Genomic DNA, 13,570 nt, shown 5'->3' with positions numbered 1-13,570 from the left:
AATGACCAAAAGTGACATTCAGGGGTGACCTGAGTTATAATATCCTCAAGCCCCACCCTTTTCCTCCACCACCGCTTACCAAACATCAGCTAATTCAGGAAGCTGCACTTCCTTCCAGGCCTGCCCTAAGAGTAGCCCAGGCTAGGCAAGGCTGTGGTGAAAACTTGAGCAAGATGATCACCGCAAAGTGGAGCCTTGAACTGGGTCTAAGGTTTTGGGCCATTCCCTCTACAATGCTGAGGGCTATTTATTTTGCAAATAAAATGAGTTTTGAGGTGGTGGCTCGCCCCTGGAAGGAGCTGGGCCTGGGAAGGTTATGGTAAGTACTTTTGAGCAAGAGGCAATGTGGGAGCACAAGAGGAAGGGGCTGACTCTGCAGAAAGTGGGCAGGGCTAGCTGAAGAAGCTGAGCCTTGAAGAAAGAACAGTATGCTGACAAAAGTGGTCCTTGACCAAGTGGAGAGCACGTACACAACCATAAATCACACACACATACAGGTGCCTTCATGGAATGAAGTGCAGCTCCAGGCGCCTGAAGAGGATACACCGAAGCGGGAATATATGGTGGGAGAGGAGGTGACAGGCAGACTGCAGAGTCTAGACTTTAGTCTGTAGGCTGAGCAGGGAGAGTAGCTTCACACGGTAGGTCTTCTTTACTGGAAGGAGAAGGGGAGTGTTAGGCTGCTGTGGAGCTATTGGCCAACAAACTGTCTCTCTGCGGAAATTTCCCCTCAAAGGCACAGAACATTGGGGCACCAACGTAGAATACCAGACAGCCTGCAACAATCTTTGTTGAACGCATGGATACACTTTAAAGCTTCAGGCTGCCTTGTCAGCAGTAACTCTATCATTATCCACAGATAGTAGAAGACCTCCACATGACATCAGGATGGAGACCAGGGATGGTGGCTCCTCTATCAGTAGTGGCATGAAGAGGCCTGGAAACATGGCAAACATCAGTCCTGCTGTGAAGTTTACTGGGTACCAACCAGGCAAATAGGCTGTGAAAGGCAGGGAAGTGGGGGATGGGGTGGCGGAGGGTAGAGTGGCTGTCACAAACAACATAGCATCCCGCCTAGCCTGGGATCCCAGTCCCTCTCCACTTTGTTCAGTGGGGAGAGGAGAATGTGGAACTGAATATGAAAGGCCCAGCTGTGATTCATGCTGACAGCCTGCAATTTCTTGAGCCAGGGTGAGGATACGCCCCTGACAAGCATTGCCAGGGCTCTTCATCTGTGTTTCTGGAAGGTCTGTGTCCAGACACCAGGAGCAGGGGTCCTGGTTCCCTAGTCAGAATGCCAGGGAAAGTCTGGGTCAAGGCCAGTGGAGGGAGAAGGATGGCTGAGCTTGAGGTCTGTGAGCAGCTGGGATAGCCTGGCTATAGCAGAGGCACTGCAGCTGCCAGCAGTTCTCTTCAGACACCAGGTGGCCACTGACCAACAAAGGGAAGGACAAGTCCTCACAAGGTTCCCTCAGAGCCCCTTAATGCCAATCTCCAACTGTGCAGATGGAGCTAAGGAATGAGGAACAACAGTTCGCTGGGGGAGAGGCGGGCACACGCAGAGCACTGCCAGTGGGCTGGGAGGTCAGGCCTTCCCTCTGAGCTTGCTCACAGGCTTTTCCCCACCCACAGTGCCCCCGGCCAGGCATAGAGATCCTCAACAAGCTCCCCCAATTTGCTGCACACCCTTTATATCATGAACGTGCCTTGCAGCTCTCCTACACACATGGAGTTACTTCTGTTGTGACTTTGTTTGCACTGACTTGTCTGGAATGACCCTCCCTTTGGCCTCTTCCACCTTTTCACCTTTTTCCTCATCCCTTAAATTATAATCAACGACAATGAGGAGCCCTTCCCTGAAAAGCTCCTCCTGGCCCTGACCCCATCTGAGTGTGGTCTGCTTACTCGTTCCGTATTATCTTGGATGTTCTTGTATCACTGCATTTATATCTGTTTATTAAAGGCATCTGTTTATATGTTCATCTTCTCCATTGTACTGTGGGCTCCCAGAGAATGTTTCTTATTCACCCATGCAGCCTTAGACCTCAGTTCTGTGTCTGGTAAGGAACAAGTATCAGTAAATTTTTGTTAAATTGAAGAGCCCTCCCACAACCTCAACAGTCCAGGGCTGGCCAGGCATGGTGGCTCACTTTGGGAAGCCGAGGTGACCTCACTTGAGGTCAGGACTTCGTGACCAGCCTGGCCAACATGGTGAAACCCGTCTCTATTAAAAATTTAAAAACTAGCTGGGCGTAGTGGTGTGTACCTGTAATCCCAGCTACTCGGGAGGCTGAGGCAGGAGAATTGCTTGAACCTGGGAGGCATGGGTTGCAGTGAGCTGAGATCACGCCACTGCACTCCAGCCTGGGTGACAGAGCAAGACTTGGTCTCAAAAAAAAAAAAAAGAAAAAGAAAAAAAAGGTCCAGGGCTTTTGAAACTGACAGGAAATAAGTAACCTCTTACTGTCTTCCTGGGTGCATATGGTTTCAGCAGTCTTTCCACTAGTCTATCTTTCCACTGACAACTACAACCCTCTCATCCACTTACTACCTGCCTTCCCCTCCCCAAATTTCCATCTGCTAACAACTTAAGGCCAAAGCTACCCTGATTCGCAGGCAAAAATGAGCTCATCCAAACCTGAAATTTCCCTTAAGTCATTAGTTTTGTGACTGAAATGGGAAGTAGGAAGTAGTGTGGTATAGTACAGAGAGCTTCAGCTCGGGTTGGACAGACCTGGGTTCAAAATCCCATCCCATTACCAACTGAATGACCTTAGGCAAATTTCTTCATTCCTCTGAGCCTCGGTTTTCCCTGTATAACACATGGAGACTAATGTCTTCACAGGATTTGCTTTAGGTTAGGTAAACCCAGAAGCAGACCTAATTTGAATGCAAATAACTTTATTCGGGAAGTGATCCAGGACAGGGCCAGAATTAGGGCAATGCAAGTGATATGCCTAGAGTACAGAATGTAAAGAGACCCTCTCGGGTTCATACAGGTGCCAACCTTGCACTTAGATGAACCCAAGAAAAAAGGCTCATCACCCTAGTCCCAGTCCTGATCTGGAAAACACGGAAGAGGAGCTGGAAGCCAGGTAGGAAGAGAAAGCCAATGAAGTGTACAAAGTTGTTACTGGGAGATTAGAGAGGTTCACTCCCACAGGGAACCCTGAGAAATAGGTAGAATGTGCCTTAGAGTTGTCCCTCACTGAGAAAGGAAGCTGGGGTATTTATCCTCCCCCTTCCACTGGCTGAGAGCTGCCCCAGGGGCACTAATTCCCTGGCACTCCCAGCTTATGTCATTACAAACCAAGAGAAGTCCTCAGGCAGAGTTTCAGGTACTTACAACAGGACGCTGGGTATACAGCAGAATGGTGAATGCCTGGGGGAAATGGGCGAGGCACAACCTCTGCTGGGGCTACCATAAGGACTAAATGAAAAGCACAACTACAGTGCCTAACAAAGAGAAGTCCCCCTCTCTCTCTTCCAATTTATGGCAATAGCTTGTGAAGTTCATGGAGCTTCCCAGCTCTCCATGAGTTGGCAGCATCAGCAGAACAGCTGTTTCTCATCTTTCAGAAGTAAAAGAAATCCAGCAGCCCTAGGAAAGCTCTAGATGCCCAGGACCCAAGTTTTCTGTGGAAGCCTGATGGTTGATGAAGCCCAAGTAGTCCCTCCTGAGTACGCACTCCTCTGAAAACTATCTCCTCTTGCATCTGCGCCCCCGCCCCCATCCCTCCACCCCTTAGTGCAACATCATTTGTGACACATAGACTAGCATCACATTAATAACTGCTGCCACTAACTCATTCTTCTATGTGACGACATTGTGCTAAAACAAAGCTTTTATCGACATTATGGTAATCCTTAGAACCCTATGAGTATGATTTTTTCCCATTTGATGGACAAGGAAGCCAGGTCTCAGAGAGGTTAACTTTTATCAGAAGCAGGGTGCAGATGTAGGCTGATCTCACACATTTTCTACTTTGTCTCTTCACTCTTTCACTAATGCTCCTCTCACAGGACCACAGCATAGGGAGAATAAACTGGGGGCAAACAAGACGGTTGTAGGGAAGTGATGGGGGAAGCAGGTAGCTGTTCTTCCCTTGACTCCCCATTTAGCTAATAATTAAGCCTACAGTTCCTGGTCTGGCTGATCCATACCCTCCTGCTGCTGACTCATGTTTTAGGGAGACTGCTCAATTTTAAGCTAAATAATTCACTTTCCAGAAGTACCCTTTTCCTTTTCTTATCTTCAAGCGAACAGATACACACACTATCCCCTGTTTATAGAGTGCTACCTCCAATAAATTGCCATTTAATGAGAGAAAACAAGCGAGAGTTAAGCTTATGGGACGTAACTGATAAACTACTTTTCACTGGAAGAAAAACGGGAAGATAATCAATACTGGAGTCCAAACATGGCATTTTCTTCAGGAATGAAGAGTAGGGGCACTGTGGTTTCACTGCCATGGACAAAAAGTGGCTTATTTGTTCCCCTAAGCCTTTGTTTCCTCATCTGGAAATTGAGATGATAACGCCTACTCCACAGGGTTGCTATGAGGATTAAATGAAGGCCACATACGTTGCCTGGACCATAGTAGTTGCTCAAAAAATAATAGCTATTTCTTATGTGATGCTAGCCACTAGGTCAGTGCCATCCAACAGCAAGACATTATCTATGGAAGGAAAAGACAGTGAGATTGCCATCTTGCCTTCTTCTAACCCAAAAGCTTGTGCACAAAGGGACCTAGGCAGGAACAAGGCCTTAATGTTTGTGCTGTGTCTTCCATCCCAGCTACGTGTAAACTCCCCAGTCTAACACATACCTCATTTTCATGTTAAAAGAAAACTTTGGACAAAATCAGAAGTTAGGAGAGTCTTCAATGTGCCTGTTTATCCTGTCCCAAGATCCTTTCCTGGTCAACAGCCACCTCCCCCAGTTTTTCATTACATCTTCAAATCAGTTTCGGCCAAAGCTAGCATTCTTCACATCCTTGTTTGGTCGTCGCCTTCAGGTAGCTGCTCCTGCCAACTGACATCCTCTCATGTTTGGAGTCTGTGTGTGGCACGCACTGAGAATAGACCACATCTCTGTTCTGCACTGGAAGCTCCTAGGCAACATGGTGAGGAACGTGCACTATGTTAGTAATGTTACCAAAATAGAAGCCATGTCCTGTTGCTGCTAACCTTTGGCATCAAGAGAACCAATCTTGATTTGAACAGATGAATATGCCTGGCATCCCCAATGGTTAATCTATTTAGAAAAAATAATTGCATAGGCATCTAATAACAGAGTTCACCTACACATTCCTGGGAAGAATGGCAGGACACATCCCTCAAAGGTTCTATGCTCAGGCTGAGAATACCACTGTGTGAGTACAAGATGAAGGGACAGGTCATTGAATGGCAGGGATGGCAGAATAGATAGTGGGAATCAATGCCCCTGGCACCTCCCAGAATTATGTCAGAAACAGTCAAGGGAATAACCACACAGTGTTCAGAACTGTGCAGTACACATTAAGTGAATATATACATGGTATGTCAAGGATCAGTAATGGAATTCATTCAGCATGTGATTTATGAGTCTAATAAACTATCTCTACAATGAAAATACCCCCACCCCAAACCCTGCAACATGAAGGAAAAAAAATTAAAATTTCCATCTACTGAAATAAGATTTCATACAAACATAAATATATTTAAATTTTTAACTGTAAGTGAATTCAAAAAAACTGTTATAAAACAGAATACTATACACAGTTGTCTGCATAGGTCATAAAAAACATAAAAACCAGAATGCGGAGTGGGTGCTGGTGGTGAAAACTGCAGGGCTAAAACTTACTCAACAATGAACTAGGGACCACTATGGCTTAATGAACATGGCCCACCCCTCCTACTAATGGCTTTGTCAACTTTTGGACCCTAGAAATTCAGAATTTTCTCCTTCTTCCTCTGCCAACTTTGGTCCGTGTCCGACGAGCCGGCTGGACAGTAACTTGCTTTTTAAAGTCCACTAAGCAATCTGTGGCTTCTGAAATGGAAACAAAAGACTTGATGGGAGATTCATTTAAGTCACGACGTGTGAAGGAACTCTGCATCTCTTTGCTGCAGCCTGCCTCTTCCATCCCTGGTGAGGGCACCCTAGAGAGAAGGAAAAAATTCAGATTCAATATACACCTACTAAGCATCAAGGATATGCTATGCCCTGTATCAGGGGATTATTAGTACAAATAATCTTTGTAATAATCCTACCACATATCATCACTCTGTTTTCACAGATGAGGTCACTGGGTAAATCATATACTTAAAGTTGGCATTGAGAGAATGAGAATTTAGATCCAAATTCCCAAACTGCTTGAGAATCCAGGTCAGAAAACCAGGGTTGGATAGGGATAGAGAGGTAGAGAAGAATAAGACATAACTTTTACTCTGCTTGTTTTAACACAATGAATGAACTGAGCTATCTAATCTTTAGTTCAGATAAATGGGGAGCACAGAGTCATACTGAGAGAGAGGTCATAATAGTTCCACAGTGATTTCCACTGCCACAGTTTGAGTATCACACTACACACAGAACACAGGACAAGGCCTGCACTTTTCAGAAATCTGACAGCCACAATTCAGCGCACAATCCAATTCACCTGAAGGCTCCTGTTTCTGAAGACTTGATGTCTGCATCTGTGATACGAGAGAAAAAATAATAATGTTGGTAGTAGTGTTGGTAATCACACCACTTCTCACTGATCTTTTGCTTCCTGTGTTCTAGGCACTGCTTCTCATCAGGCCTATCCAGGTAGCACAGATTCCCAATCCCCTAAACCCACGGAATGTGAGTATTAGTGTCCAACAGACTCAGCTGCTGTGGCACTCAGAGAAACACTTTTGAATGAACAGCCTCTGAATAAATCGACTTCACTTCTAGACTTGAGGAACAAGGAAGTTGCCAAGGGAAATCTGCCACCTGCAGAGATTCACAAACTGGTGATCTAGAGACAGCAGGATATGAGGCTGGGAGAGGCTGCCTTTTTATAGTCATCAGAAGGCACAACAGACTTGCTTGGTGGGAATGAACTATTAGAACTAGATGGTAAGCACATCTCACCAGGCTTAAGCAAAAGCTCCTCTTCCATCCACATCTGGTGAATTTTAACAATAGCGACTAATAACAACAGTAATAACAGCAGCTAACATTTATCAAGCGCCTACTTATGCCAGGGAATATGTTTGGAGCTTTACCAGATATAATTCTTGCAATCTATGAGGTTTAGTATTACTAACTCCCTGCAATGGTCTTAACCAATCCACTCTACTGCTCCCTAAATACTATGCACAAACCCTGAGGACTGCAGGTCGGGACATTAAGCCAAAGGTAACATATGAATGATGCACAAAACAATAGGAGGAAGCAATAACATCTGCATATCTAGTTTTCTGTGCCTGTTCCTTTAGGTATACTTGGGGCTTGTCATATTCCCCTGTGTTTTGATAGTATTTTTTCTGAGTTCAATAGGCAGTCATGATTCAAGGCTTTATAAAACCTGAAATGAAACATAGGATGAATAAGACAGTATATTGCCCCATATTCCTTAAGGAGAGATGACCTAGATGGAGTCTCAAAGGCTGGCTGATTGGTTCACGTGTGTACCCAGAGAGTCCCAGCAAATAGTCAGGGGGCTGGCAATGGCTATCTTCATTGAAAGGCCTTAGGCAGAAGCCCAGAAAACTGGTCCTGGGGTCCTCACCTGAAGTCTTGTGCTCAGACTGTTCCAAGAAACTAAGGAGTCGGCCTTCACTGTGGCCTTTTTTCTGTAACAGAGAAAAAGAGATGAAAGGGTTACTTCACGGCAGAGTCTAAAATACAACTTCCACGGCCCAGATCACACGTGTTCATAGAAGAGAAAAGGTGTGGGGGCCACAGCTCTAGGGAAGTCTTCTGCATTCTAATAAATGAGGGTACACAAGTGAAAAAGCGAACTATAATGAAGAGAATACATCGTTATGCCAAGATTATCATGGATTTAAAACAGAAAATAAATTTTAAGGTAGCGTCTACAGGCAGTGATGCCAGAATAAACTGGCTATATAAGTAAGTGCCTACCTATAAACCATAACTCCAAATCTCTACCTCAAAATCACCCCATTCAGAGAGACAGGTCTCTTTCTTCTGGCATGACAGACAATGGCTTCCCCATTTTAGTGTGTACAGTGACTCCTTTGTCAGTAACCTTAGAATATGGAGCTGCTGCTTTATTTTTCATCTCTAAGCCAAGACTTGCTCTTCCTGATCTCTAATTACAAGGTCCAGAAAGTACATCCATCCTTCCCAGTGACCAGGGCCCAGACCTGGCAGCTTCCTAAGGAGTTCAACAGAGTTGATCTCACATATATTCTTGGCAGTGGGATTATAAACTGGATATCCTTTCTGGAAAGCAATTTGGTTTTGAGAGACTTTAAAATTCATGTATCCACTGACCTAATAGTTCCATGTCAGAAAATGTATTCTAAGGAAATAATCAACAGTATAAAGACTGATTAATGTTTTAAATACAATCTTATAATATAAAAGAACCAAAATGTTCAATAATAGGTGAATGTTTAAAAGACCATCTGTGTGATATAAACATTAATAGTAATTTTTAAAAATAAAATCCAAAATGTTTACACTACACCTTAAGTTTTCATAAATGCAAGTGAGAAAACTACATATCAAGTACTATATAGAATACAGTATACATATAGTACTAGATATATAGTATGTTGTGTGTGTGCTTATTGTATATATATTGAGAGAGAGAAGGTGGGAGAGGGAGAACAGTGTCAATTACATTAACAACGCACAGAAAAAGAGACCGGAAGAAAATAGGCCAATACATTAAAAGTTATCATCTTTGAGTAGCTAAATTATGGGTGATGACTTCCCCTGATTATTTATATTTTTTTGAATTTTCCGTATTTTCTACAATGAACATGTATTACTTTTTAAATTAAAAGGAAAAATAATTTTAAAAAGCACAAATCTTGTTTCAAGATAAATAGAGGGAAGAGGGGAGGGAGAAGAAAAGTCCAGAACAGAACTGTGGTCTCTTACAACTGACAACCAGGAGGGTTAGGTAGCCTTTCCCAAAACACTCTACACATACCTTTGGGTTCCGCAGCCTCTGCTGCCGCTTCCCCTCCACAGTTGAACATGCTCTTCCACTCCCTTCAGGCCCATCTCCTTGGTCAGCCTTTGCAAGCTGGAGACAGGAGTCCACATGACACTGATACTCTCTAAATGGGACCAGGGATTTACAGAGATAACACTTCTCATTCCTAGCCAATAATAAAAAAGGAAGAAAATACAGTTTTAAGATGCGCTTTTGCCTCTGGGCCCCTGGATATGTCTCAAATTGTGTTTTTACATCCCAAAGTTATTCTGTGGAGGAGACATATCAACCAATGCAGATTCACTCAGCAGGATCACCAATAAAACTAACCCAATGCCAATCAAAAGGACTGAGTGATTAGCAGTTTTCCCTGGCTGTTTCTCTGTACCCTGCTGCTGCAGCAGTGGGATGGTAATGAAATCAGCTCTTCAAACTATCTCAAACAATGCTGACTGCTCTTCAGACATAAAATATTCTGTCAAACTCTTCCAAAATTAAGTGTAATAGTTTTTTCAAAGAGAAGTTAAAATTTCCACAGAAAAGGGAGCACCAAAAGCATTAAATTAAGTTGACATTTTTACCAGGGTGGATGAACTTGTCTGATTAGTAAATTAACTCTGTCTATATGCTGACTTCCTTAATTCTACAATCTGCAATATCAACTAAGAAGTTACTAAAAACCATGTGGTTCTGCCAGAGGCTTTTGCGTAATTCTGTATGCATAGCCATCTTTATCTTTTTAGAAGAGTAGAGTTTGGGAAAAGAGAGGAAAAGTAGGTCCTTGAGGTAAAGTTTACTGGGCATCAGTAAAAATGGAATCACTGGGGGTAAAAGAAAAAAATGAATATTTAGTAAGTATTTTCTCTGTGGTGAGACACTGTGCAAGGCTCTTTAATCACAATTCTCAATTAATTATTCAGCTCCATTAGGATGGAACTAATCTAACTATGGTCTTATAGGTAATAACTGTCAGAAACTAGATCTGCCTGACTCATAAGATCACCTTAGTTTTAAGAAACTAAAAAAAATTTTCCAAAGCATGCTATCTTGGACATCTCTTTCTGGCCATAATGATGGCCAGATGGTTATTATTCAATAACTACAGCAAGGGAGACTTGGATTAGCTGTAAGGAAGACTTTTTCTGAAAATCTTTAAAATAGGAGGAATAAGTCTCTCAAGTACTTAATTATCCAGAAGAATGCAAGCAAAATGCTGCCTTGTGAGAAAAGCTAGACTAATATACCTTTCAAGGTTTATCAATTAATGCAAAAAAACATTTATTAATTCCCTACTATATGAGAGACAGAAGTACTGCATAAGAGGCAGGAGTGTTAGAGTCAGACGGACTTTGTCACTTTTAGCTGCAGTGATCTTAACCAGTTACATATAATTTCTCTTTAGTTTCCTTATTTAAAAAACAAAAGAATAACTACCTTAAATCAACCACAGTGAGAGTAACAAACAAAGCACCTAGCACAATGATTGGCACATAATACTAGCCCTAAACAAACAGCTATTATTGTTATTGTTGTCTCAGATACATTTTATTAGAAGCTGGGGATATAAACATGAATTAAGGCAAGTATTTGTCTCAAAAAACTCAGACTAACCAGGAATACAGAAATGTTCTTTTTTAAAAAAAAAAAAATTACTGCAATACAATGTGAGGAATTTCTAAACGAATGTCTACATTACAGTAAGATTCCAAAGGATCAGTTCTGTTCAACTAAATTAGGGAAGACAGCCCTGAAATTCAGGGTCTAAGATCTGTGTTTCAAAGATAAAAGTTTCTGCTTAGTAACTGCTTTAATCTACTGTTGGTAATGACTTTACTTTCAGATGGCAGCACCTACACCTGACCCCTTCCTCAGAATGAGTTTTCTCAGTCAAGCTGCAACACACAACCAAAAAGTCTTCTATATTGCCCAACCTTTTGCAATTCAACTTCTGTACTATCATGTGAAATGCTCAATGCTTCCCAAAGAGCACCAAATAGCAATATGCAAATTAAAGAAAACAGAAACCTAAGAGCAATGTGGAAGTGGAGTGGGTGGCAGGATTGTTTTTAGTGTATTAAAAATGGATACAAAGGCCACCTACACTGACAGAGACTAGGAATAAGAAAAAGAAATTCAGGGCCGGGCGCGGGGGTTCACACTTGTGATCCCAGCACTTTGGGAGGCCGAGGTGGGCAGATCACCTGAGGTCAGGAGTTCGAGATAGCCTGACCAACATGGAGAAACCCCGTGTCTACTAAAAACACGAAATTAGTCAGGCGTGGTGGCGCATGCCTGTAATCCCAGCTACTTGGGAGGCTGAGGCAGGAGAATCGCTTGAACCCAGGAGGCGGAGGTTGCGGTGAGCCGAGATCATGCCATTGCACTCCAGCCTGGGCAAGAAGAGCAAAATTCCATCTCAAAAAAAAAAAAAAAAGAGAGCGATTCCGGCATCCAAGCAATGAAGCCATTGGCAGGGCTAAGAAATACAGGGTCAGATGGGTAAGATAACAACTGATCTTTTTCTTCAGTCCGAATGATGGCATGCTATACAGGAGCTCCATGAATGCAGCACACCTACTTACTTGTCAATGTCTAGAGAAGTCTGGGCAGCTGTCCCACTGTCACTCTTGGTCTTGGCCTCTTTTTGTCTCCGAGTCAATACTTTTAATAAAAAAATAAAATAAAATAAAACATATATATAATTAGCTGCCAGCAGACTCTGAATATAAAAGACAAAATGTATAGGAAGACGCAAAGTTTAAAACCTTATCCCACTGGGAGAAATACATCATTTGCGAAGTCTCATTCTTTCTAGCATTGAGAATAGCAATTGTAACATTTGCACCAAAACAAATGTTTTGACAATATTCTGTCCTCCACAAGATATTCCGCTATATGCTAAGCCATGAGATCTAAAGATCTACTCCACACCAAGAAAGGTTTTTGTGTACTATCCCAGCTTGCAGCACTCAAGGGAGGGATTTACACTTTCCCAAGCAAAATTCTATCTGGTATGACACATACTCAAGTGAGGTACTCTATGAAATATAGTAATGACAGCCACATCTGAGTGCCTACATAAGCTCCAATCTTTACAAAACTCTGAAAAGTTCTGCAATGAGAAGACTGTGGCTCAGAACAGTTAATACAACCAGTCTTTCTTCACTACACTAGTTCCAACCTCCCAATTCTAGTGGGTATAAATGGCTTTAGCCCAAATGACACACAAATATATTGTCTCTCACACCAAAAGACATCTGTTTATAAAATCAGTCTCTTAAAGGATCTTGGAGGTTATTTAATCAAGTGTTTTCCAGTTCATTCCTTGCATAACAAGAAAAACTACAACAATTTCACGTCAAACTCTACCTTCTTTCCTCCTAACACCTGAATCCCCACAACAGATAATTTAGCAGGGTTACGAGTAACTTAGGTTGTGAAGCATTTATCTAGTCCAGGGGTCAGCAAACTTTATCTGTGGAGACAGAGAGTAAATATTTTAGGCTTGGTAGGCCATATGGTCTCTGTCACAACTACTCAACTCTGTACTGTTAGCAGGAAAGCAGTCACAGACTATACATGAACAAATGGGTATGTTTCAATAAAACTTTATCTACAATAACAGGTATCTGGCTAGATTTGGCCCATGGCTGGCCACCGTTTGCCTAACCTTCTAGATCAACCTCCTACTCATACAAAAATGCCTTCTATAAACATCCCTGACAAGTAATCATACAGTCTTGACTGCATTTTTTTTTTCTTTTTTTTTTTTTTTTTTTGAGACGGAATCTCACTCTTCTTGCTCAGGCTGGAGTGCAATGGTGTGATCTCAGCTCACTGCAACCTCCGCCTCCGGAGTTCAAGTGATTCTTCTGCCTCAGCCTCCTGAGTAGCTGGGATTACAGGCACCCATCACTATGTCCAGCTAATTTTTTGTATTTTTATTAGAGACGGGGTTTCACAATGTTAGCCAGGATGGTCTCGAACCCCTGACCTCAGGTGATCCACCTGCCTCGGCCTCCCAAAGTGCTGGGATTACAGACGTTAGCCACCGTGCCCGGCCAACTTGGCTGTATCTTTTAACTGAGGGAAATTCACTTCCTCCTAGGGAAATCCATTCTGCTGCAATCTGGCTCAATCTGCATTTACTGGGGACTATATGAATACATTTACCCGCCTTTCCACAAGTCAGCTCTTTGAACACTTAACAAAATCTTGGATTTACTCGGTTTTCTGCCCCTATTAAAATGGAACCATCATCAAAGGAAGAACTATACCTAGTTACTATGGCTATTCTATTAAGATTTGGATTGCCGAAACTCTGAATGCCTAGGTTAGCTCTAATCCTTACGATGACCCTCCAGATTGGTATTATTACTTTTCCCCGGTTTTTTTTTTTTTTTTTTTTTTTTTTTGAGATG

General features: G+C 42.6%; 1 protein-coding gene across 2 annotated transcripts in view; it reads right to left on the bottom strand.

The window, feature by feature from the left end:
• Positions 1-5,652: 5,652 nt before the first annotated feature.
• The window catches only part of UIMC1 (ubiquitin interaction motif containing 1), a 112,695-nt gene continuing 104,777 nt past the window's right edge, over positions 5,653-13,570 (bottom strand). The window contains exons 11-15 of one of the 2 annotated variants that reach the window (XM_011989979.1): positions 11,732-11,810; positions 9,144-9,315; positions 7,746-7,809; positions 6,645-6,681; positions 5,653-6,144 (exon numbers count right to left, since the gene is read on the bottom strand). In XM_011989979.1, coding sequence (XP_011845369.1) covers positions 5,934-6,144; positions 6,645-6,681; positions 7,746-7,809; positions 9,144-9,315; positions 11,732-11,810 — 563 coding nt within the window. In that variant the 3' untranslated portion in view covers positions 5,653-5,933. The remainder of the gene's footprint in view (positions 6,145-6,644; positions 6,682-7,745; positions 7,810-9,143; positions 9,316-11,731; positions 11,811-13,570) is intronic. The other variant, XM_011989980.1, reaches the window with a different exon arrangement.

The sequence above is a fragment of the Mandrillus leucophaeus genome, unplaced genomic scaffold, assembly GCF_000951045.1.
Source record: "Mandrillus leucophaeus isolate KB7577 unplaced genomic scaffold, Mleu.le_1.0 Scaffold366, whole genome shotgun sequence".
NCBI lineage: Eukaryota > Metazoa > Chordata > Mammalia > Primates > Cercopithecidae > Mandrillus > Mandrillus leucophaeus.
Note: the sequence above shows the minus strand (reverse complement) of the source record. Positions and strands in the feature narration are given on the sequence as shown.